Source organism: Hypomesus transpacificus, chromosome 17, assembly GCF_021917145.1.
Source record: "Hypomesus transpacificus isolate Combined female chromosome 17, fHypTra1, whole genome shotgun sequence".
NCBI classification, from domain to species: Eukaryota; Metazoa; Chordata; class Actinopteri; order Osmeriformes; family Osmeridae; genus Hypomesus; species Hypomesus transpacificus.
This window is the reverse complement of record NC_061076.1, coordinates 7,491,515-7,517,649: the sequence shown is the minus strand read 5'-3', so window position 1 is coordinate 7,517,649 and position 26,135 is coordinate 7,491,515. Positions and strand designations below refer to the sequence as shown.

General features: G+C 41.2%; 4 protein-coding genes across 5 annotated transcripts; 2 read left to right on the top strand and 2 right to left on the bottom strand.

Annotated features, from left to right (window-relative positions):
* The first annotated feature begins 868 nt into the window (after positions 1–868).
* alkbh7 (alkB homolog 7) lies at positions 869–3,121 on the top strand. 2 transcript variants are annotated; one of them, XM_047038369.1, is made up of 4 exons: positions 869–1,273; positions 1,391–1,564; positions 1,994–2,118; positions 2,587–3,121. In XM_047038369.1, the coding sequence occupies exons 1-4, from the start codon at positions 992–994 to the stop codon at positions 2,705–2,707; spliced, it is 702 nt and encodes a 233-aa protein (XP_046894325.1). In that variant the 5' UTR covers positions 869–991; the 3' UTR covers positions 2,708–3,121. The 2 variants fall into 2 exon arrangements, with proteins under 2 accessions (XP_046894325.1, XP_046894326.1); XM_047038370.1 differs by having other exon boundaries at positions 877–1,171.
* Positions 3,122–3,498: 377 nt separating this feature from the next.
* Positions 3,499–9,175, bottom strand: gtf2f1 (general transcription factor IIF, polypeptide 1). Its single transcript, XM_047037841.1, has 14 exons — positions 9,052–9,175; positions 8,634–8,683; positions 8,244–8,290; positions 7,549–7,621; positions 6,929–7,122; positions 6,640–6,810; positions 6,333–6,541; positions 5,937–6,093; positions 5,775–5,830; positions 5,314–5,445; positions 5,086–5,159; positions 4,851–4,992; positions 4,582–4,720; positions 3,499–4,170 (listed from the first exon to the last, which is right to left on the bottom strand). The coding sequence occupies exons 2-14, from the start codon at positions 8,643–8,645 to the stop codon at positions 3,966–3,968; spliced, it is 1,611 nt and encodes a 536-aa protein (XP_046893797.1). The 5' UTR covers positions 8,646–8,683; positions 9,052–9,175; the 3' UTR covers positions 3,499–3,965.
* A 1,580-nt stretch (positions 9,176–10,755) lies between these two features.
* On the top strand, positions 10,756–22,692 carry LOC124479728 (adhesion G protein-coupled receptor E2-like). Its single transcript, XM_047038600.1, has 24 exons — positions 10,756–10,839; positions 11,182–11,205; positions 11,415–11,447; positions 13,990–14,370; positions 14,678–14,809; positions 15,393–15,539; positions 15,776–15,898; positions 16,077–16,220; positions 16,573–16,719; positions 16,869–17,015; positions 17,816–17,853; positions 18,135–18,215; positions 18,400–18,429; positions 18,585–18,750; positions 18,835–18,948; positions 19,076–19,251; positions 19,368–19,565; positions 20,003–20,206; positions 20,375–20,610; positions 20,776–20,842; positions 20,923–21,014; positions 21,112–21,271; positions 21,379–21,444; positions 21,697–22,692. Exons 1-24 carry the CDS (start codon positions 10,809–10,811, stop codon positions 21,763–21,765), a joined length of 3,006 nt encoding a protein of 1,001 aa, XP_046894556.1. The 5' UTR covers positions 10,756–10,808; the 3' UTR covers positions 21,766–22,692.
* A 263-nt stretch (positions 22,693–22,955) lies between these two features.
* Positions 22,956–26,017, bottom strand: ubfd1 (ubiquitin family domain containing 1). Its single transcript, XM_047038603.1, has 7 exons — positions 25,922–26,017; positions 24,918–25,199; positions 24,623–24,831; positions 24,389–24,454; positions 24,073–24,178; positions 23,913–23,995; positions 22,956–23,647 (listed from the first exon to the last, which is right to left on the bottom strand). Exons 1-7 carry the CDS (start codon positions 25,935–25,937, stop codon positions 23,537–23,539), a joined length of 873 nt encoding a protein of 290 aa, XP_046894559.1. The 5' UTR covers positions 25,938–26,017; the 3' UTR covers positions 22,956–23,536.
* Positions 26,018–26,135: the final 118 nt, after the last annotated feature.

Genomic DNA, 26,135 nt, shown 5'->3' with positions numbered 1-26,135 from the left:
ACCCTCTTCCCATCTGTCATTTTGTATTTGTACCCCAAAGTCAGAAAAGAAATAACATGATCAGCAGCCACATCCACAGCTGCAGTATGTGAAACCCAGTCTGTAAAGGCCGCTTTGATTCATGCTAAACACAAATGGCCATTTGACCTTCACAATTGTGTGCCTGTCATTATGTACTTATGGTCGAGGCCAATGTGTGTGTGTGTGTGTGTATTGTTTTGCCAGTTAATTTGCTTTGCAAATTGCAAGATGGATGGTATTTTCCTTTATAGAAAAAGCAGTGCAAAATGTAACCCTATTCTGCCACTCAGTGTCCAAAGGTGGTACTGAAGTTTTGTGTTACATTCATTCCAAACATAACACAGGCAAATATACGTTTGCGGACATAAATTGCCAACATTTGGGACTCTTTTTCAGTTACAATTAAATTATTTTCACAATATCACTTTTTATGTCAATGTTACCAAACTATGTTTGATAAGACAACAGTCCATTTCCCAATTAACTAATTCATCTGATACCACATATGCAATGGCTTACATTCTGTTACATTAGATCTACCTGTTTTTCTGAATTCCATGGCTCTCTTTTCATGCACACGAGAGCGTAGTTTGTGACAAACAGTCAAGGGTTAAAACAAATGTAAAGGCAAAATTATTTTTGAAAAAAGTGGCTAATCCATTTTGACTTGTGATTTCCATCATACAGTGAAGTTATTTCTTCATTTGACTTCAGTCCTCCATAATATTTAAGCATTGTAACCATTGGTACTTGCTGTTATTACGTCTACAAATCTTCATGGCTCTCGTTGACCTGAATTACAGGCTGCATACGAGACTGTCACCAATGTTACTACAACATCCACAATGCACTTGTTTTCAAGATGGCGCCCTGCTATGTAGTCATTAGCAATGTCAGTAAATAATTGTGACAACATCAAAACTAAACATACTCTGCATTTAAAAGAGGAGAACACGTATTAAATGAAAGCATGAGGGTACTGATTAGAGCTGTAAAACACATTTATAAACAACCACTATGCAACGCCGCATCCCGTGAACGGTCCATTGCAAGTTCATCTGAAGGAAGTGGCCTGCTACAGCCCAGACATGAGAAGCTGATTTTCTGCTCCACCGCAGAGCTCTCTCAAGGGCTCGGCGGTAACGTGGAGGTAAGAACTGAGTTCATTAGTGAAGAAGAGGAAAGTGCCTTCATGAAAGAACTTGAGCAGGGGTTGAGGAAGAAACGCTACGAATTTGACCATTGGGATGACGTAAGTTCATGCATGGCTAGTTGGCGAATATTACCATATGTTTTTTTGCAAGCTCTACATTGCCCAAACCTCAATATATACTTTCTGACTCTGACTAGTCCCTTTTCCACTCATTAGGCGATCCATGGTTACAGAGAGACAGAACGGGAGAGGTGGGGTGTTATGTGTACGGCGGTGCTGGAGAGACTAAGGACTGTGGCTTTTCCCAAGGGTAGTACCCTCTTGGGTCCTGTCCATGTTCTGGACCTAGACAAGGCTGGATACATCAAACCCCACATTGACAGTGTGAAGGTATGTGGTCATTTTGCTTACAAGTGCCATCTGGTACCCCAACTTGTCTTGAATGAAAATAGACAAAGATTCATTCAAGTTGTGAATAGCCTGTTCTCTCATTCCAAAACTGCCATGTGGCAGTTACGCGACAGTCAACAATATAATGCTCCAGACACCCAATGCAGCTGCTGACACTGTTGTGAGACACTGGGGAGATGTTCCGCGACAGGTGCAGGACTGATTGTTTATATCAACGGCACAGTACCATTTTTGCTCTAACTGCATCTCGAGCAAAGAGTGGACAATTCACCTATCACTTAATGCTGGCTCCTTTTTCAATCCCTAACTTAATAACTCTACCCTTATCTACCCTTACTCTATCTCTTTCCCTTCTCCTACCTTCTCCATGTTTTTTCTTCTTTCATTTTCTATATTCCACCCCATCAGTTCTGCGGTACCACCATAGCAGGGCTGAGTCTGCTATCCGACAGCATCATGCGTCTGGTGAAGGAGGACGATGCAGCCCAGTGGTTGGACTTGCTTCTGCCCCGCCGCTCCCTCTACATACTCAGGTAAGGATGGAACACAGGTGTATCTCAGTGGGGCTCAGTCCAAAGCAGGAAGGAAGGAACAAGGTGCTACTTGCAGTCTTTATCTCTTTGCATGTCTAGGATAGCACAGGCTTGCAGGTTAGAGATCCTGATGTCACACTCATTTCAAAGGTATTTACATTTTACATTGTCATTTAGCAGACGCTCTTATCCAGAGCGATGTACAGTAAGTACAGGGACATTCCCTCGAGGCAAGTACTAGTAGGGTGAAGTGCCTTGCCCAAGGACACAATGTCATTTGGCACGGCGGGGAACCGGCAACCTTCTGATTAATATCCCGATTCCCTAACCGCTCAGCCACCTGACTCCCCATTCCACCTGATTTACCTTCCCTGCATAGTTTCCATCGTCTTACCCATAGTCGGTCCGTGGGGCTAATGGTGACTATAGATGATGACTGGTACGTTCCTCCCCCTTATCTCCCTGCAGGGACCAGGCCAGGTACAAATTCACTCATGAGATTCTCCGAGACGAGGACTCGGTCTTTGACGGACAGAGAGTGCCTCGTCAACGAAGAATCTCTGTCATCTGTCGGAACCTTCCAAGTTAAGACGAGGAAGCCAAGTGGGGTGTATTACTGCAACATAGACCTCTGCTACAGGATCTGGATCAGGATCTACAGTCCCAGTCTACAGGAATATGAAGGGAAGCGGATGAAGTGGATCTAAGGATGTTGTTCCCACAATACAAATATCACAAGGAAGGCTCCTCCTGTGAAAAATCTTGAAATCCAAAACCAACAACTTTATGACGTTGTCCCCATGCATGGCGGATATGTTTTGAAAGGCAAACCAGCACTTTACCCAGACAAATAAATTAAATGTGTTCTAATGACATATTGGGCTTGCTGTATGACATGACAGGTGCAGGTCTAGGTGGGCAACAATGTTAACCTTTATTTTGAAGTGTCTGTAAGGAGACATGGTATCTGTTTTAATAAAATTGAGGCCATATCATTCTGAAATTGTGTGATCATATATGTGACGACAGTTAATGTCTGATTTGGGCGTTGAAGTCTTGACTTTTTCAATATGCCAAGAGATGTGTTACTACAATACAAGATCTAGGCATGTGCCTGACTTACAGTAAAAGCATAGACCACCCAATAATCTACATTTGACGGTTTCCTCACTTAGACTATTAGATCATGTTCAAGGTAAGACAACAGTTCACTAATGTGACAGATGTTTGGGTGGGTTTGGGTGGTCTATGCATTTAAGTAGTAGCTAATTATTAAATGTTAGTCAATTTGTTTTAGGTATTATCAAGCAAACATAGCAACCTTTCTTGCAGTTTCTTGCAAAGGTTATTGTCAGACTACAGAGGGATATTACCAAGACATCAGTAACAGTGTATCTTTTATTACAAAATTCAAACAATCAAAAACAACTACAAAAACAATAGCATATCCTTTGCAAAGTCAGTTCCAAAAAATGTGTTTCATAAGGATTATATGGATCTGTTTGATTGTGGAGTTACCAGTTCAGTTCATGGAAAAGTATTTTCATATTTTGCAAATCGCCTTGTTAACTGCTTGACTAGACCCCACAGAATCTCCAATAGCACCTGTTCTCCCAGTTTCTACCTTCCTCTCCAACACCCCGCTTTTTGTTTCAAACCCAGAATGCTTAAAGCAATGTCGTTTGAACATTATTTAGGAGAAGGAAATTGGTATTTATTTATTTTAGTTAGAACTTGTTCCCTATCTTAGAAAAAAACTAAACAGGAATATCTTATCCTGCTTCCACTTCCTCGGAAAGGGCAAGCAGATGAACAATTGTCCTGTGTCTCCCCCTCCATCCTTAGGTTCACTCGGTGAGGTAGAAGTGCATCTTGTCGTTGACGTTCTTCCTCTCTGGGTTGAGCCGCTTGAGGATCTGGGCCAGCACGTTGACCGTCTGCTCGCTGCTTAGGCCTGTACGCTTGGTCTGGAACTTCTTCAGCAGGTCTTTGGTCGTCATGGGCTTCCTAATCAGGTAGCGGCGCACGGCTTCCTCTGTCAGCTGCACGTCGCTGAAGAGAGAAGAGTCACAATGTCGTATCATGAAAAACATGGCTCAGAAAAAAGAGCACGGGCTTCATAGAAATCACGTCAACATTTCCATCTGATTGGATGAAAATAAGTTGTTGTTCAATGTTTGACAGTAAAAGAGAGGGAGCACACGAGGGGGTGGGTAAAACTCTGACAGAACATTTGACAGCAAATGTAGAGGTCGCTGTATCAGATCCCCCCGTACGCCACTTTGGATGCCAGAGTCTACTACATGAAGACAGTACAATCACAATACAGGGGGGAGAATTCTGTGCAGTGTGTGTTTTGATCCCTCATAGCTTATGTGTTTAAAGGGGAGACTGGGGAGAGTGATGCCTGTGATGAGGGGGGGGGGGGGGGGAAGCAGGGCTTGATGGTGTGTGTGTGGTTACCTGGTGCTGGGAGTGGATTTGCCAGAGGGGGGCTGAGGGGTGCTCTTCCCTGAGGGGGCAGGGCTCTGGCTGTTGGGCTCCATCTTCAGCCTCTTGGCAGCAGGTGTGTCTGAGCTTGGACCTGCTGGCTGTCTCTTTCCTGGGGGTGGGGGGGGACGACGATGACAAAGGAGGAATAAAAAGGAAAGATTGAGAGAAGGCAACGTACCTTGTGCGGTAATCCTGTTCCCCACTTCACCCTGTGTAGACATGAAAAGGTGTGCGTTTACCTTGCTCTAGTTTGCTGGCTGCAGCACGGAGAGTGTTGGATGTGGAGGCGGAGTCTATGGATGGTGTCCCGGGGCGACTGCCAGTCCTGGAGCTACCCCCAGAGCCACGACCACCTCCCCTCTTAGGCGGGGTGCGCTTCTTCTGTAAGAGGATGAAGAGGGCATGAGGACAAGAGAGAGGCAGGGGAGGAAAAGGGTAAACTCACATACTCACAAACAACACACACATACACACCGCCATAAAGAGTGCAGATGCCGATTCTCCTTCAATGTCGCTGTCGTCTGAGCTCTCTGACTCCCCACTGCTGTCTGAAACACACACACGCACACACATACGTTAGCAACTTTGCAGCTGCTTATCAGGAGTCAGATTTGTGAAGCAAAAAAGAGACTGGCGCAAACCAACCAACGCTGCTTGTTAGATTTGTATAAAAAGGTTATATAAAAAAAAAAGACGCTTTACCTTTTTTCTTTTTTTTCTCCACCTGGACTGGTGTCTTTTTTCCATCCTCTTCTTCCTCTTCCTCTTTCCCTTCTTCCTCATTTTGTTTTTCTTCCTCGCTCTCCTCTTCACTTTCAGATGCCTCATCGATTCCTGGGAATGTTTATGGCAGGTTTGGAGCAGAATTCACCACTTGTCTGGGTTGTTATATGTGAGGAAACTGCAAGTGGCAGCTCGGATCTGAGACGGATTCGAGATACCGCAGATGGAGTGCGGCTAATCTGGTTTGTTATTTTATTTTATTTTTTTGTGTTGTTGTTTTAGATCTATTACTTTTATCACTTGTATTATTGTTTTTGTTGATTTTATGTAAAGCACCTTGAGCTACAATTCCTGTATGAAATGTGCTTATAAATAAAGTCTTACTTACTTACTTAAAATGAAGTGCATTTCCACACAGACACATGAACGAAGATGCTTACCTTTAGGGACATCCTCTTTGCCGTGTTTGTTGGTCTTCTCTACCTCCTCTTCTGAGCTGTGGGCAAACGTGTGTGTGTGTGTGTGGGGGGGGGGGGGTGAGACGCGAGAAATCTGCAAGTGCTGAAAAAAGCTGCGTGTCTGGTGTGTGTGTGCGCGCTCACCTGCTCTCGTCAGACATGTAGTCCACCTCCAGACCTTCGTAGTCCCCATCGTCACTATCCTCTATGGCCTCGTTGTCGCTTCCTTTCCTCTTCTTCTTCTTCTTCTTTCCTTTGGCCTTCGCAGCCTTTTCTTTTTTGGCCTTCTTGGCATCCACATCTGCCCGACCAAGGAAGGGCAGACGAGGGGGGGGGTGGTGAAAGATAGTGGGATGAGAAATAAGGGAGTTATGGTAGGGTGGAAATAAAAAAGAAAGAGGCACACAATTGAATACTTAGTACAGTGAGATCCAATCCTGCAATCTAGTTTTTAAAATGGTATTTTCCTACTATATCACTCTCTTCCACATTCCCGGAGTCTATATTCTCCCAAACACAACGCTTCTCCCCTCATCTCACCATCTCCCATGCTACTGTCGCTCTCGTCACTGCTCAGTTCCAGGTCGTCCTCCAGGTCGGTGATGCGCAGGTCCCCTCCTTTTCCTCCCTTCTTCTTCTTCTTCTTCTTGCCTCCCTTCTCCCCCTCGTCGTCGTCGTCGTCCCCTCGCTCTGGTTCCCGAAGGCGTCTCTGCACCATGATGCTGAAGTGGTTCACCACCTTGTTCCTCCTAAAGATTCGCCCGGATGAGATGACAAGCCTGTCTGTGTTTTGTGTGTCTGTCCCGTGTGTGTGTGGGTGTGTGTGTGGGATGGCTCAACCTCATACCTGCCCCACTCCTCCTCTGCCTCCTCAGCAGTAAGCGTGCGGTGCTTCGCCTGGGGGACAAAGTTGTACCATCCATGGACTGGGAAGGCCTCGAAAGCCCCATCAGGACACTGTGTGAAAATGTAGTAGGAGGCGTTCTCTGTCACTCCGCCCTTCTTCTGACCTTTGAACCTGAAAGAGAGTAGGAGACAAATGAACCCCACTTACACACACCCGTTAGACCGGCAGTGCACTGGTGCATTTGTAGCCCCAGGTTTGTTTCGTAACAAAGTGCAGCCTGGGTACCCACCGCTTCCCTGCTTTGCCATTGACCCTGAGGATCCAGGGCTGATCCTCCACCTTGAACTCCCGTGTGATGATCCCAAACTTCTTCCTTCGCGCCTCCTCCCGCTGCTTCTTGCCAAACTCGCTGCCCGCCGCACCTTCCGGAGTCTCCTCCTCTCCGTACATCCTCCTGTTACTCATGTCCCTCTCCATGCGGGCCTGACGGAGGAGGAAATGAGGGGAATAGTGAGGGAGGGAGATATAGACTTGGGAGGAGAGAAGGGCATGGCTTTGCCTTCTTACCCATGCCTGGTATTTATATTCTTGTTGTTAGCAGGATAACCAAATACCAAGCCAGGAGAACCAAATTAATAAAATGGATTAAACAACAACAAATTACGTATAAATGAACGTTGCCATCTATGTGCATGGGGATATTCTGCAGGGACATCAGGAGTAGAGCTAGTTTTTTGGTGGCATAGCTTTGACAGCAGTGTTTATGGGAGGTGGTCGTCACATTCGTAAGTCAGAGAACCGAGTTTGAAGTCCAGAATGGGCACATCGGGAGGAAGCATTTCTGATGAGGGATGTGATGACATCAGTTACATTAACACAGAGGTGATGTGGTGGTCATACTGCCAGTACCTGGGTCCAGGTAGAACAGTTTACTTTATCCCCAGAGTTGAAGGCCATGATGCTGTACTTCTTACTGGTGTTTCTGACAATAGGTGAAGAAAAAAAACAAATAAACCCACACTGGCAGAAACAGACTCAAAATGATGCACAAGCAAATACTTTTGTGGGGGAACCTGATCATGGTAAAAGTAAATGTGTTGATTAGCTATTAAAGCAACAAAATGCAGTTTGTGGCAACCCGAGTGGGAAGGGGGTGCCATGGACCAAGCAGCACCATGGACAGCGGCACAGGCGCTTAAGAGGGCCCATGTCTACATGCCTTTCCCCACAAGAGCGGAGTGAAAGGACACAGCTGAAAAAACTCAGCTAACGAGGTAAATGGCAAAGGGATAAAAGAGGGCAGCTGACTCAAAAGAGGGAGGCAAGGCGAGTGTCAAGTAAACTCCACTCTGTAAATTGTTCACAGTTCCTGTACGATTACGGCGACGAGTTGTTGAAGAAGTAGCCAATGCCCTCCGAGAGGGAGAACCTTTGTTAAATCAGTTTTGTCCTTTTCTGTTCAATCCTTTTTGGTGAACAAAAGCCTGCACCCTGGTGCATAAAACTGTCGAAAAAGATGTCAGACCCTAATTACATGCGCTCTTCCGCCGTAGCTCTCTGTGTCACCACAAGCTGCTTGCCTTCTTAAGTGGGATGGTACTTACTTTGGGACTCTGACGACATACTCTGTGGAGGAGGAACTGGTGCTTCCCTGTTGAACACAGTCAGAAATTTGTGATCAGCTTTGTTGGGGACCATTCTAGTAATATTAGGCCTTGGCCTTACAATTTTTTTTATTTATTATTATTATTATAAACTCGGCTATATTAAGACCCCAAAGGAAATCACTAGAGTCCAAGACCATGAAAATGGCTCCTGAGCCTTAGCCTTAAATGTATTTGAAGGGGGCAAGTTATAGGGGCTTACCACAACGTTGATACAGCTGTTTGAGTTGTTAGCAAGATGCTTCATAAGAAAATAGCCACCCCTTAACATAATCTCTAATTAAGAAAAAGGAAAGATGAATACACTACTTTTTCACGAAACACACTCACTAGTGAAGTCATGATAGGTGGTGGACAGAGATGGAAGCGTCGCCGGTAGCCTTAAAAAGCAAGACATTTACAACAATAATAATATTCAGGTTAGAAAAAAAGTACAGACGGATATTTTCACAACTAAACTTCTATGTGCACGGTGAACTGAAATGCAGCAAAGAACCACTACTGTAGCGATTGAGGAAATGCATAAGTGCTATGATGGTAAGGTAGAGAGCAAAGTGCTAAAAGCCAATTCATACACATAGCTAGTCTAAATATACTTTGTTAAAATGAGCTGAGCTGCACTGCAGGCTGGTTCTTAGCCTTTGATGTCAATTGCTAAGCTAACTCGCTAATGACGCTTGTTCCTAAACCATTCATTAAATGTGAATCGCCTTCTAATATGATATGCTGTCCCGTAATATTGACTCACCTTAGCTAAATATACTTAAAAATGTAAATCCCTATGATGACGTTAGACTAATTATTTTCTAGTTTAACTTGATGACTGACTGTATGCACTTCATCCGCCTCTGCTGATCGGTTCGTCTAATCTAATGTCGTCGACTGGAAACATATGGTGCTTGCATATTGGTCCTACGCTTTGCCGCCCGTTCTAGAAAACCAAACCAAATGCAATGAATTCCTCGTTCCATTTTGAGCTATACTTAACACACCAAGTGACAAAATTAGATAATACTTATCAAAATGATTTGTTCAAAAGGTCATTTATTCACAAGTCCAACGTTCTCTAGCCGACATGACAACTAAATGGAAGAGGAACATTTGAAGAAAGAAGAAAAATAAAACAATAAGTACTAATTCCTGCCAGGCCCCAAATCTGTTAAACGGCACCACCATGTCTCTCTCTCTCTCTCCCCCCCCCCCCCTCCTCTTTTCTATTCTAGTAAATTCATGCTGCTGTCCATGCCTTTATTTTCCATGTTTTCAGAGCAAGCTATTTACATGGAAGTTACAGTTCAACAGAGCATGTCAGCTTTACAAGACAAATGGCTGTGAATCCAAAGCAAGGCTCTTTTTTCTTTCTCCAGTCTTTTTCTTATCACTACTACCATAGATATTCTACACAAGAGTAATATAAAACCCATGATCTGTTTAATGCAGTGTTTATTTTAAACTAGGTTGTAGTGTCTGGAACCTTTAGTTTGGTCTTTGAGTTGGTCTTGTCGAAATATTGTACAGTTTGCATATGATGTTTGACATTTCAACATCTAACTAGGGCTAACCCTAACCCTGTGCTGTAGCTGTAGCTTTTGTGGAACCTAATTTGTGTTTTCCTTTCAAATGTAAATCCATCAAAAAACAAATGACAATCTGTTGAATTGATGACATTCTTCATAAAACTCGACAGTAATATCCTTGAACACATTTATCAGTGGCTATTTCTTACACCTGTGTCCTTGTAGTTGCTGCAACACAATCAGCCTGTATATTCCCCAGGTAATATATATATGTATATATCCCAGGTAATCTAACAGTTATTTGCTATTATACATTTATCCTCAAATGTTTGAGATAGGTATCTTATACTGTAATGGTGGGACCTTTTTAGCGACACCAACAGACACATATGGGTCATGATTAATTGCAGCTCAATGAGGCTATGCTGAAAATTCTTATGACATTTGCATTACACAAGTTAAGTCATTGCATTTCTATGGCACATAGCATAAATCGTGCATGGGGTCCCTTACATAAGGTGTGTGACTATACCCTGTCACCGATGTATCTCTAATGTGTCCAAGAGAGTAAAGGGATTATGAACGTGTTTTTTCTGTAAAGCTCTAAGGTGTTGCTGTGGCTTAATTCAGTAGCAACTCTTTAGTCCTTAGTTTTATTGTAGCTCCTAGTTTCTTCCTGATCTCAAGGGCCTCATCTACATCACCAGTTATCTGATGCTACAAAATAAGCTCCCTTAAAAACCAAAGTGATCCCTGTGACTCCTTCAGCCCCTCTAAAAGTGTGCACTTGTAGAACTTCCTTTCCCTATCATCTCTAAATGTGTTGATTTGTTGTGTTATTTTGTTTGTTCTCAACCTGAGTCCGGTGGTTTGCATATGTCTCAAACCTTCTAAAAACAGAGTTTTGGATGCTGTGCAAATCCTGTGATGTATGGCTCAGGTGAATTGAGTGTTCGTTTATTCACGGTTTCAAGAGGGATCTGTTAAGATGACATACTGTGTTCTATCTCTATTCTTGGGTGAGTGAATTCCAGTAGTTGCTATTCTTTAAATTCTTTGGGGTTCATTTTCAACAATGCTTTAATTTACTGTTGTTATTGGTCCTGTGATAGACCCCTCTAAAATATAAGAACCACTTGTAGGTCGAGGCCTTAATCCAACCAAAGCTTCTAGCAAATAGTATTTGACCGGTAAACATACTGCACCTTGATTGGTCTATAGGTCTACTACTCATGACAGACTGTTCTTGATGGTTGAATAATTTTGATGTCCCAAAACATTTAACAAATCCTATAAGTTTAAACTGAACCTTACAGTGAGGAAATGGCTGTGTCCATAACAAAGTGTATCTTTCTCTTTAGGGTTTCTGTTTATTCCTGCCCCAGGTAAGATACATTTTTGTACTTGCTGAAAGCACCCAACGACTTTGTTTAAATCTGTTGTGATTAAACAGTTGGTGTGTAGGTGGTGTGCAGTTGAAAGAACATTTGTATAGTATTTTCTTTTGCAGACCCCCATACCGTATACGTTTTATTGAGTTTTATGCCTGCCGTAGTTACAGAGTATTTTGTAACAGGAATTTCTTTTACTTTAGGGTGTCTGTCTGCCCAAGGTGTTTTTCCCAGTGGTAAGATTCTATTAAATAAGTGTAGATTTACCTTTATCTTTTTTGAAATGAAAATCTAAATGTTTCTTCAATCAATTGTTGTAGTTGCTGAAAGTAGTCAACAATTTTGTTTAAATCTGTTGTGTTTAAACAGTTGTTGTGTAGGTGGTGTGCAGTTGTAAGAAACATGAAAAATGACTACATTTGACCAAAGTTCATAAATTCATGTTCTGGCACAAAAAATAAAGAAATATTACTAGGGAAGCGTAAAGAGAAGAGGAAAAGCTCATGATGGCCAGTGTCAGCTTTTTATAGTCTTGGCATAGCATTTGTCTTCATGTATTACTTTGATAACACTTTAGAATAATGGTCCGTTGTTAACAAGTAGCTATGCAGGAAGTACTATGTAGTTCTACATTAACACCGAATTAAATACTATTAACTAATATGGAACCAAGATTAACTAAGCAGTAAGTAATAGCTAATTTACAACAAAGGTAGTTCCTTGGTAGGTATTTAGTTATTACTAAATAAATGTATCCTTTTGAGAACTACTTGTGAACTATGACCAATTAAGAAAGAATAACTCAATAATAACAATAATTAATTACTAATCACAAAAGTAACATGTCTAAAAAGTGAACAATTTGGTTGTTTTACTCATAACATGGTCATAACTTTTCAGAAGCTTGTGCCTCAAATGGGTTCTTTGTGGAAACCAGTTTATGAATATTATATTCCCCCAAATACGTTAACTACAGGTTGAGATTTTGCCTACTCTTACCAAAGGATGGACGAATGTTCTCTGTTTATTTCAAACTTAAACATGGCATAATACAAATTATAATTTGTTAAAAAATAATAATAATTAGGAAGTGATGCTGACACTCTCATTTTTGTATTAGTTTACTATTATGAGCTCTTGAGTGTCAGTTCAATGTCTCAGACTCTAAAGACCTACCTTTATGTTACAGTAGCCGCCTGAGGAGGACTTCTCTTTAGGATATGAATATAAACGTTGATGTTCTCTTTTCAAAAACAATTTGCATCCTGCATTTATGTTGCGATAAGCGCAAAATCAAATCTTCCAGATTACAATGTTTGTTAGAATATCACTAGTGCCTCACAGAAATGTATGCCTGTACCGTATGTGTCAAATATACAATTAGACTCATTATAGGTCTATTACTTGTGAAAACCAGTTCAACTCTTCGCTAATTACTCAAGCGTTACCTTGTCATCCTGCGGGAACTACTTGTGATGTGGACCATTATTTTAAAGTGAAAAACATGTTAACTCCTCACTAATTATTCAAGCGTTACATTTAAACAAAAATTCTGTATTTTGGAATGAAACATTCAACACCCTCAACAAAATGTGATGATAAACTGAGTCAAACATAATGGCTAAACAAGTAATAAGTAAGTAAATGGCTAATCCTAACCCAAATCAACGTATAGTCCTATCCACTACAACAGCAACGCTCCCAAAGGAATAAACATGATTAGGGAAGAAAGAACAAATGGCAGGACTGTAAAATAACTTGCTAGATAAACCAATTCAGAGAACAGGAACATGGCCCAAAACGCTAGCTACAGTTGTTGCTAGCTGTAAAGCCAGACTATAGCTGTCGGCTAGCTTGTAAAAAGTCCCTCACACAAACTGTATAGTATTGCAATCGAAATTTGCACTAATTCTACAATTCCAAATTTGCACTAATTTTACAATTCCAAATTCTAGTGAAATTCACCTAGTCGTTGTTGTTGTATGTTAGCCAAATACTGGATATTTACAATACATAAAAATGTGCCACTGCCAAATGATTTCGCGCTCCAAACTCACTCGTTGACGTTGCACCAGTACAGGTTTAGGGGAAAACATGACATGGATTCAGGACAAATAGGTTTTGGTAAGCCAAGTCGACTGGATTTGGAAAACGGACCGGCCGTGATTTGATATTTTCTGAGCTGCAGAAAGACCTAATAGCAGACACATCGAAATTGCCCGCATAATCATACAGTATGATCAAATATTGGGGAGGACGTGTCCCACAATCATACAATATGAACAAATATTGGGGGGACCTGTCCCATAATCATACAGGGACGTGTTATAACGTTAATATTCATAAACTGGTTTCCACAAAGAACTCATTGCAGGCACAAGCTTTTGAAATGTTATGACCCTGTTAAGAGTAATAAAAAAAAACTATTGTTCACTTTGTAGACGTTACTTTTGTGATTAGTAATTCATTGGTTATTCTTTCTTAATTGGTCATAGTTCACAAGTAGTTCTCAATGAGGATATATTTATTTAGTAATAATCAAATACCTACCAAGGAACTACCTTTGTACTAAATTCGCTATTACTTACTGCTTAGATAATCTTGGTTCCATATTAGTTAATAGTATTAAATTCAGTGTTAATGTAGAACTACCTATTACTTCCTGCATAGCTACTCATTAACAACGGACCATTATTCTAAAGTGTTACCATTACTTTTTACAAAGCAATATTTCATATGAATTTATATTAATCTATTGAATCTGGTCATTGCACCCAGGCAGCTGTGACGGCTACCTTAATATATCTGAACCACACCGTAACTTAGCCTTCACAAGCACGGAGTTCCCTGGCTTCCCTGAAGATGATGGTGGTCTACTGAATAAATGGTGGCGTTTCGTTGGGATTGGAGGAGACCAAATTATCAGAACATGTGTTGCAATGGATCTGGGAGGCACACATTATCCCCAGTATCTGAACTTCGTCCCTCCCAAATCTCAGTCTGAATCATCAACAGTGGGTACTACATGTGGATCTAGATACCCACATTCTGGGAACTGTTGTAATGCTGTAAACCATATTGAAATGGTGCTCTGTCCAGGAGGATTCTATGTGTTTAAGCCAACTCAGTACAGCTACAGTTACATGGCTTTTGTGATCTGTAAGTATTATAATACAATAACTTTTGATAGAAAAGCATAAAGTGTAATAGGAGTATAAGAATGTAAACAATCTATTTGAATTCAGAATTGAATATTATAACAACAAGGGGTCAGGATGATTCATCGTATATTTGCCTCGAGGCTGACACAAAGTAATATGCTAGCTTTGAGACAGAGACATTTTAGAATGTGGATTGTTAGTTGTTCGTTATAATTACATTTGAAATGTGGCATGTATCTCCAAGGTATAAAAAAAGGAGTTTAAAGGTGTCATGTGTAAAGGTGTAACCCGCTCTGTCTGTCCAGTTCACAGTAACTGCACTGAAGACTCCTGCGGTCCTTTAGCCCAGTGCACAGCTAACGGGGGTTGTGTTTGTGTTTCGGGCTACAAAATTCCCCCAACCTACAAACCTACAAATGAGTCCTATGGCTGTCAAGGTAAACAGAACTGTGAATAACCCCTCAATCATACATTTGGAGATCAGGCCTAATCTAAAATCATGACTGGGAAGCGGGGCAAAATGTGTTTCAAGATGTCCAGAGACAAGGAGTATTCATGATAACCTATAAGCACAAAGAAGACAAGTATATCAGTTTTCTGATAGTACAGTTTACATGAACTGAGGGCTTGTCGTAATGATGAATAAACAAAATTGCAATTAGATGTAGCAATTGTTTTAACTGTTGATGACCTGTAGTCACTCTTAACTTGTATCATTGTAATGCCTCGCTGTGGTGGTAGAACGCCTTCTAGACTGTCCCAAGCAGACAGATACAGAGTTGGCAACCAGTACTGAGTAAAAACACGTGTGACATGACAGAAACATACAGAATCATGCTTTGATTTGAGAATCAAGAGTTTGCTTTATTTCTAATAACTATGATACATTGAAGGTGTTTTTAACACTTTACTGGCAACTTGAATTGACAAAAAAAATACATATTCTGCCATTTTAACAGTGCAGCTGAAATGTCATCTGTAAAGTAAGAGGCATGATTTAATACTAACCTTTTCCTACAGACATAGATGAATGTGTGGATACCACTTCAGCATGTGGCTCTTATTCCAACTGCACCAACACACCTGGAAAATATAGCTGTGTTTGTCTGCAGGGATACACACCTAGCAACCCCTTGTTAGAGCCAAGCAACTCCAACGCCTGCCAAGGTACAGTTTAGAATGTATCTCTACCTGAGAATCCAGATTGAAGGAACCTTGAATGAGAATTACTCTGACTGACTGACTGACTCGCTCACTCACTCAGTCACTCATTCGCTCACTCACTCACTCACTCACTCACTCATTCTGTCCCTTAAACACACCCGCACAAACCTGAATTGTCTTAAACCAGAACTATTCCTACTGTACGGTAAACACTGCCCACCTCTTCTTTTCTCATACAGATATAGATGAGTGTTCCACTGGCATCTGTAGCACGAATGGAATGTGTAAAAACAACATCGGGAGTTACATCTGTTCCTGCAATGATGGCTACAGGATCAATGAAAACATCACAGAATGTCTAGGTGTCTACATAGTTCTTACAGTCAGACAATGTTCGATTTTGAGTTTAAACTTGTACTTAATTGCTAATCAACACTGTCAACCAACCGTGTGTTGTTCATTCCATGTCCAACAATTCAAACTCTATATTCATTCTATCAAAGAATAGGGCAGTTGGGAGCTAAATGTTCTTCTCCACAGATGTTGACGAGTGTTTCAACTCAACCATCTGTGGCCCAGACTCCATCTGTACCAACACACCTGGAGCCTATAGCTGTGCCTGTCTACAGGGATACATACCTACCAACCTAGAAGAAGAACCAAGCAAGACCAACATCTGCCAAGGTACATGTGCCGTTAATGCTAGCTAGCATTCCTTATTTAGTTTATTCTTCCAAAAATGCTTGGTATATACAACAGATGGTAACTTTAATAAACTAGTCAATAAGTTCTGTATCTAGGAAATATTGAATGGCTGCCTATATCATTACTCAATATGTACAACTTATCAGCCAACTCACATTCCCACTGGTAAGTGTACCTGATGTGTACTGATTGCTGTGGAGAAAATGGACGATTGAGCAGAATCTAGGGGCTGAAGCTAAATGAATGAATACCGTTGGTGACTGTCATTTTTAGATAACTGATTACACAACATGCTTTTATATGATCAGTGCCTTGTATTTTACTCTTATAGACCTTGATGAATGTGTGGCAAACACCACCATCTGTGGTCCCGATGCCAACTGCACCAACTCTGTTGGGGCATACAGCTGTACCTGTACCTTTGGTTTCCGTAAGACCAACCCAGACTTTATATCTAGCATCTGGAACCCATGCCTAGGTTTGTAAACTATTACTATGTTTATCAATGTGTGTTAAAAAAACAATGTGTCAGCAATACACTAAATCTTACATTTGATATATTTCCTATTCAACATGTTCCATATTGACTGGCGTGTATGTGTGTGTGTTTGTGTTCTTCTTCTGTAGACATAGATGAGTGTGGTGAGACCCCAGGCCTATGTGGTCAAGCTTCTATGTGTGATAACGTTCCTGGAACCTTCTATTGTTCCTGTCAGGATGGATACTTCCCCTCCACCGGACTCATGTGGGAGATGGACATTTCAGTGTGTCAAAGTGAGTGGTTCATGTTAACATAACATCCTTGTCACCCCTAACTAACCACATACACACTCATATATGAAATGAGTCTCAGTGAATGCTAAGAGGATACATGTTTTGATTTGAGTTTTGTGCTTTGCTAGCATTGCTGGCTTTGTGGTTCAGATGAAGGCCAATTGTACTTACATTTACATTTACATGTATTCATTTAGCAGACGCTTTTATCCAAAGCGACTTCCAAGAGAGAGCTTTACAAAGTGCATAGGTCACTGATAATAACAACAAGATAGCCCCAAAGCATTGCGGGTAGCCAAAAACCAGAAGCACACATTGTGAACAACCCAAAAATAAGTGCCAAAGGGAAGAACCACAAGAGCATGTAGTTAAGCAAGTTACAATTAAACAACATGAGTCTCTAAGTGCAAGTGTACCTGTTGAAAAAGCAAGCAACAGTAAAAATAAAAATAAGATTAACTAAAGTTGAACATTTCGCAGCAAATACAACAGTTTAAATCCGTTACCACTAACCAACAAGAGCAACAAGTCTCTAAGCAAGAGTCATTGTGATCCTTGAGGAAACTAGCATTGGGTTCAGCAAACCATTCCTAAGTACCGTTGTACCCCCGGAACAAGTACGTCTTGAGCCTTCTCTTGAAGGTGGAGAGACAGTCTGTGTCAGTACTTTGTTAGTGATGTGTTTTTAACAATGTGTCCGACACATTGTGTCGTACTCATGGACACAAGTCCTTGACACATCTGTAACGAGAATTCCTGCCCTCACATTTCCCTCTAAATATTACATTCACATCCAACAGGTGTTCAGGATATTCTGGACCATCTGAATCCGCCAGACGTGAGTTTTTTGACGTTTGATCTTGTCTTGTTTTTAAATCATGTTTATTATGGTTTACTAATGCATTTAACACTAATCCTACACGTAGATTTGGTTAGCTACGGTCATGTTTCCTGGAATGTACACTGTGGTGAGGATGTTCAAATCAAGAAATAAAAATCCCATTGCAACCCCTCTGTCGCCTGTTTTGAGAAATCACTCATCGGATTTGTATAGGTGGGTTGTTACAATGGAAGAGTGCTACATTTTATTTATTTTTACTATCTGTATCTATGCCACAGGGCCAGACTAAGGAGACATACTTCCTCAATAATATGGACCAAGACCTGAAAAACAACTCTGATACCATCCTACCAACCGGGGTCAGTCTTTGGAGTGTTCTACTGTAAATGTACTTGTAAATAGGTGATGACCCGAGGGCAGTCAAGCACTCTGACAGCAGACAAAGCATCATTGACGGCATACTCACTGTGCTAATTGGTGTCTAGGTGCAATACATTCTTGTTACATTTTCACATATTCCTTTGTCATTGTTTTTCTCTGCAGACAGTGACTAACGGCTTCTCTGCTACCCTGGTATTGTCTAGCATTGTCTACCTTTCTACCATCTCATCGTTATTTCATTGTATTACTGAAACTGCATCAAGGATTAGCTCATGTACTCATTTGTTTCTCTGTATTATTCATCAATCCATTCATCCATCTTTTCATCTATCTATTAATTCTCTTAGGAGGTGTCTGGAATTAAGGATGACTCCAAGAAAAGTCAGACAGCGAGTGTATCTGTAAAAGCGAACACTGGCAGTTTGATCCTAGGGATCTCAGAGCGTCTGGTGTCTGCCTTGGTGGATCCAACCCGGAACCAGACCAACATAACACTAACAACAAACGAAATAGGTAGGACTTGGGTTACACACCAAACCTATAGATATTCATATGGGTGGGACACTGATCATATTGTCCTTGCATGTGTGGTGTCAGATATCAGTCTTCAAGCTGTTGGGCCTGAAACTGAAGGAGGGGATAACACAACTCTCTCAGCCAAGGGAAACACCATGATGATCAACCTGCAGGCTGTGGCCCAAAACAACAACGGTAAAATAGAGAGGAGCATGCACAGTACTGTATGATTAAGGTGATTATCATGGCATGGTATAGAGTGGGAAGTATATTCACATCTACATTCATTCTACGGTGTGTGTGTGTGTGATCAATTTGTCAGGTTCGGCGGCAGCAGTCTTCATGACCATCAACAGGATGGAGAGTCTCCTGGGCCACAGCTTCTTTGAGACTGAGAACCAGACAGAGATGTACTCTGATGTCATCACTGCCACCCTGCCCAAAACAAATAACACCCAGCTCTCCCAGCCGGTCAACTTCACCATCCAACACAAGAGGGTGCTGTCTCTCTGTATTTACCTATCTCCATCACTCCATCGATCGCCCCAATCCACTGTACATGCATATCCTCCCTCCACCCTGTCTCACAACTTGTCTATACATTTTTGTCTCAGAGGTTGTCTGACTCAGACTTGGTGACCTGTGTATACTGGGAGAAGAAGAGTGTAGAGAAAGAGGGAATTGCTGGAGGAGAGGAGATGAAAATGTTCTGGTCAGTGGAGGGCTGCTGGGTCGCATTCTCTGATGAGAACTACACAGTGTGTAGCTGCTCTCATCTCTCCACATTTGCCCTCATCCTGCAAACTGGGAAGGTACGTGTGCGTGTGTGTGTGTGTGTGTGTGGGTGTATGTGTGTGTGTGTGTGTGAGAGAGAGAGAGAGAGAGAGAGAGAGAGAGAGAGAGAGAGAGAGAGAGAGAGAGAGAGAAAGAGAATATAGTAAAACAAGGACAATTTGAACTTTTTCTTGCTCTTCAAGTTCAAGTGTTATTTTTAGAGGGATATGGTTAAAACGAGTGTTAGGGTTAGATTTATATCAAGGGTTGGGGTTAGGAGTTACGGATAGTTTTAGGGTTAGGAGCTAGGTTTAGGGTTCAGGTTAAATTTTTGGGTGAATCTTATGGTTAAGGTTAAGGGTTAGGGGAAACAAGATTCTCAATAGGTGTGTGTGTGTTTAGTAGACCAAAAGCTTTAACTGAGTGCACGTGTGTATTCTGCTTTAACCAAATGTATCTGTGCATTTCTATTCAGGTGGCCGTGGAAGATCCGTTTATAGAGTGGGTGAACAAAGTCTGTGTTTGTATTGGCCTGGTCTTTCTTGCTCTGGCCATCCTGACCTTCCTACTGTGCAGCTGGAACCCCAAGATCAACAACACAGCCCGCCTTCACCTCTGTATCTGTCTCTTCTTGACCCATCTGCTGCTGCTGTTGGACGAGGCCTATGTTGATTCCAAGGTCTGGCATCGTCTTTTGGACGAGAAACGTTAGAAAAGTTAAATATGCATCGAAGAGTTACTTGTCCGTAGAAGTGTGAATCCAAAAGTAGTTGAGCTGTGTGTGTGCATCATGAGTTTGCTTGTGAGTCAATAAGAGAGCTCTAAGTTGACTATACTTTGTCCCTAGCTGATCTGCAAGGCCATGGCCGGGCTTCTGCACTTCCTGGTGGTGGCCAGCTTTGTGTGGATGCTGCTAGAGGCCCTACAGCTCTACCTGCTGGTCAGGATGCTCTCCAGGGTACAGGTCATCCAAAGGGACGGCCTTCCCAGGCCATACCTCTACCTTATTGGCTATGGCGTTCCAACAGTGATAGTTGGCGTGTCTGCATGGGTCAATTCTGGTGGATATGGTACTCCTACAAAGTTAGTCGTAATTATGACAAAACATGTATCTAGTTCTACTGTGAACATCTGGTGTGACAAAGACACTAGACATTCTCATACGTGTGAAGTTGTCCCATCTGTCTTCTGGTTAACAGTAGAGACCATTTGTTGTTTAACGTAGACAAACCTTTTGTGGACAAACAGGTGCTGGCTGTCAAATGAGAAGAACTTTTCATGGGCATTGACTGGACCAGTGATTGCTGTCCTTGCTGTGAGTGTTTCAGCACCATCAAGACGCACTCACACACACTTACATACACACACACACTTTACTTTGCTTTTTGCTTTCAGATGAACTGGATCTTGTTTTGTGTTACACTCTGGAGTTTACGACCCACTTTGGTCAGCATGAGGAGCGATGTCTCCCAGTCCAAAGACACCAGGTGCGTGTAGTGTCTGTCTGTCTCAAAGACCAAACGTATAATACAGTATGTTCTGTTGATGTAGTGTGCTCTCGCTCTCTCTCTCTCTCTCTACCAGACTGATAGTCTTCAAGATTTTGGCCCAGTTTGTCATATTGGGCTGTACCTGGATCCTGGGCTTCTACCAGACAAGCACGATCTCCCAGTACCTCTTCATCCTCCTTAACTCCCAGCAGGGCACCTTCCTCTACATCGTTCACTGTCTTTTCAACAAAGAGGTACTTCTTTGGGAGGGAGGGAAGCTCCGTCATTAGAGTTGGGCCCCTTCAAGCCTGCAAGTAGGACATGTGTGGAGATGAAGATGGTTCTGTGGTGTCCCCTGCAGGTGCGAGAGGAGTACTACAGGTTCATCACATGCTCATCCGGCTCTGCCAGCACCCATGGTTCTGTGGTAAGATCCTAATGCTTCCTACTACAGCACACCACCATGCTGTCATTGTTTGGTAGATTTCCATTTTCAACTATCAACTAATAATAACATTAATACAACATTGCATCTTAGAAGCTAGAAGTTGTTGGCTATCAATGGGACTGACATGATTCTCAGGGCTAGAGTGAATATTATAAAGTGCAGGTAATCCCTCCCAACTATAAAAAACAAAACCTGACTACAATAAACTAATTTATATGTGGGTCAATTCAGAAAGAAACACCCTCAACCTCTGAAGACTTGGACAAGACAGGGGAAAAGAAAGACGCAGGAAAGGACTAAATCCATAGAAGATGAGATCAAGAGAGACTTGCATGTTTGATATATTTACCCTTGCTTTTGTGTAATTGATGTACTTGCATGTATTTGCTTAACTGAAATGTGTTAATAGTTTACCAGCAAATACATAAATTGTGTCACACTGCAGTAGAATATGTTTTAGATGTATGGTCTGTCTGAAGGTTTTGTTCCATAATTTTATGTATTTATGTTTGCAAAAGAGATCTTATTAAACACAATTTATGTGGATGACAATCATGACATTGTCGGGTATGTGGACCAGGGGAAAGTCACACCTCCACATTCAGCAATATCACCAACGCATGTCTGCTAAATTAATACATGTATCATAATCAATGATGGGGAATTTCCCACAGATCTTATTTATGCTCTTCAACTCGGCCTATAACTGGACACTGTAACCACTAGGAAGTGTATTAGCATGGCATTATCTTCTTTATTGACAATTACAAGTCTAAGACAGAAATATTTCCCAGGTTGCAACATATTTTCAACCAGTTAATATCTAATACTTGGCTTCCTCAATGTTTTGATTCTTTCACAAACATAAAATTTGCATAGGAGAGATGACCTGAAGCAAAGGTTGATGGTTAAAACAATCTCGATTTGCTATCCTTATCTTTAACTACTCGTCTTATCCACTGTTGCTAATTAATATAATTTTTTTTATAACAGAATTGTGGAGCCAATAGAAAAATTCAAGTGCTTTTGCCCGGTACTGATCAAAATGCAATGGATATCCATGCCCACAAATGTGAGCCAAGTTGTTTCTCTCTGGATTCTCAGAGCAGTGATAGTAGCTCACAAGATAGAGTTGTGCAATATCACCTGAAGTGTTGAATCTCATTAATTTATGGTGACCAAATCCACTAGAAATATTGTCGTAGTTAGAAAAGAGTCTCGTCTCTGTGTGTTCTCAAATGTTTTGATTGGATTCTACTTGACACCATGTTGATGTACTTTGACATATACATTAATTGAAAGGATTATTCATCCAATGGTCTGCCACTGACCTGTAAAGTAGTTGATTGTGCAAAATATTGACTTTGCTTATCCTTCTCCCAGCAAAATCAGATCACGTTTGTAACCATATGGTTACTGAGGCATATGACCTCTGCTTGGTGTACAAATGATGAAATTAATGTAATATTTCTGTCAAGTTATTCCTGCAATGAGTTGAGCCCCTGTTTAATACCATGGCCAAACTCACAGCATAAGACAGCTCCACTCAATCAATACAGTTGCTAAATCATTGCGTTATAATACTAGTACTTATTGAAACCTGTTAAAAATGTAAATGTTGTTATTTTTGACCTCTTAACATGAACATACAGGTGTAGCCAATTTCAAGATAGCCACAACTAAATGAAAGTAATGAAGTCAAAAATAATGATGGTATGTCTTCAGATAGACAAACATTACATGAATATGTCCTAGTGCATTTATTTCCTTAAATAAGTTTTATTTCTTTAAGAATAACTGGGGAAAGCATTAGCAATCTCTGTACAATTGTTTCATTGTTTTCCTTGGGTTTGCTCAAAAACTTGAATGATGAAATTGGGCTGAGAAATATAATGCTGCCGCTTAGTGCACTTAAAACCCAAAAGAATATGAATAGTCCATAGGCATCCTTCAGTTTGCTTTTTCAAATATGCAATATCAAGTTCCTTAGATTTCCTCATTTTCTCCAGTTTCCATGTTCATGTGCTCCTCTTGCAGATCCCAGTTTTTCAATGTCAATTATGGAGGCACATTAAAAATACTGCCACTTCCCAAGGACTGTGTCTTTGATTGCATCAACAAACTGTATAGGGACCCAGTAGACCCAATACTGGGAGGCTTCTGTTGGACCCAGCTGGAATGCCTAAGCAAGTGGGGCATACAGTAAATGCTTTACATACAGATTTGGAAATTAGTAAGTAGTAAGTCTACAAAACAGTTCTACCAAATACAGAATCCATACTAGCTCATGGCATCCTGCAAGAAATTATATGTAATATTCCCCGCTATACCTTTGACCTTATATATATATATATGGTACCATGTATAATTTCTTTCTGTTCAAATGTTTACAAAAATCTGATTCAACTGTTTAAGCTTTTCTCAAGAACAGCTTGAGAATGCATTACCATCATGTGATAGTCTTCATGGCCTTCAATTGGTTCAGTCACCACATTTTTTATGGAGCCCATTGGGACTTTCTCTGTCCTCTCTGTAGGAGACAAACAACAATAAGAAGTGCTTGACATGAACCCCTTTTCTGCAGGGCAAACCAAGGCATTATCTCACCCTTAGTTCCAATCCACAGCTGATCTTGTTCCAGTTTGAAGGTGAGTCGAACCTTTCCACCGGTTTTGTTGTACATTCCAGCTAAAGGCACTGTTGGTAAGCGTTCCTGTTTAACAAATGAAAGATCTCTTGCTGGTCATTAGTGGACGAACAAGGGAATGATTCACAGCGACTGCTCTCCTAGCTCCTCCTCAGTCTGCGATACAGTGTGGTGGTGCCAGCTGAAACATTTGCAATCAAAATACTAACTGAACACCAGACAAAACAATTGTGTATATATATATACTAATTCTTTAACTTCATGGTTTACACTTACCTTTGTTCCTTTTACTGATGGCATTATGTCTTCTGGTTTACCTTTGTCCAACACCTTTCTGTGTTGCTAGGGGGGATTTTTAAAATCATTGTTAGATCCTGGTTGTTTTTTGTTAAATACATTTTAGCCTCTTCCTAAACCTTGCACTGGATATCCTATTACAAACAAGCTCATTTCTACCAAGCCATCCAAGTAGGCTCATTTACAAAGCAATATACAAGACACCAGTCTTACCTTTTGCCGACACAAAGGTTCTTTTTTGTTTTCTTCTGCTTTAACTTCCTGTTGCATTACCTCTTTTGGGGTGTTGACAGCTAGTACATCATTTATTGTAGACCCAACCACCATAATTTTTGCACCATTTGTAACTTTGATTTCTCTTAGCGTCTTATCCTCAGGGAGCAATCCCTTGTACATCACTTTCTGCATGGCAGGTGGAAGACCTTTAAACAAGTAAGCATACTTTGAATGAGCTACTAACGTGTTCTACAGTTTGAAAAAAGTTGTAACTAGCTGATCTTACTCTTACCAGTGAGTGAATGGATCCTCTCTTTAAGTTTGGCACCAGTGCCATCCAAAGGAATTTTCAGGTCATACTTATTCTTGTTCCAAATTATCTTTAGATCCACCATCTCTTTCCCATCATCTGTGTCATCTCCATTGCTAACAGTTGGGTCCTGAGTTGAATTGTTTTCCCCATCTGCTTGAGACACGTGATCAGACTCTACAGCATCACCTCGGTCAACATAATCACACAGTGGTTCTGGCTCTTTAAGCTTGGCTTCCGTTTCCATTGTTATCTCTTCACTCCCTATAAAAAAAGGATCACAAACTTCATGTCAGACATTTTAAATTGAACATTATTTACCGTTACCCATGCCATTCTTCTAAAGTAAACAATGTGAGCTGTAGCTAAAATTGGACAAATCCAGTCCAATCACGGCAAGTGAAGGTCCCAACACCTGTTCAGAAATGGCCAAACAGTCAGTTCAATCTGTTAGAAGTTGCATCTGATATTGGCTATCTAGCTGTCAAAATAGGTAGCCTAGCAAGTTAGCTGGCTGCTGCTGTTGTCTAGCTTGCTAACCCACACTGGGACTAGCCAGGAATTTGTCAGCGATTATAGCAAACACTGTCAACGCTAACTAGCCAACAGCAGCTAACATTGCATCTAGGTACTGTTAGTTGTAGTGTATTGGTCCAGTATTAATGGACAAAATGCCAACTACTGTAACCGTAGATACAGTATATGTCACCTCAAAAACAAAATCGAAAGGACCAGCTAGTAGGTTACTAGCAGCGGACCGCATTATGGCTGACTAACGTTGCTAGCTAAGCTAGCTAAGCTAGTTGCAACGACCAAACACTGCATGATATTACAGTAACATTTGTAAAAATCGTATTGACAAGTGCAATTTTAGTCAGTATCATTTGCAAGCCAATTAAACACAACGCCAAATCCCTTGTAAAAAAGGAAATAAACACAGGAAATGTAGTTGGGACGGCATGAAACTAAATTTTCTTGATACCCACCATCCTGGGTCGCCATGATGATTGTGTACAATATGAACAGTGTCTGTGGCTGCTGCTGGAAACATCGATTTAACTACTGGGCTTCCATACTTGTACGCGATTGCTAAATCAAAGTTGTTAATCGTTTAGCCTGCCTGGGTGGTACCACGGTGTACGGGGTTTGAAAACAAAAAATGTAAAATTTGTATTATAAATCACTTATAGTATTTGTACT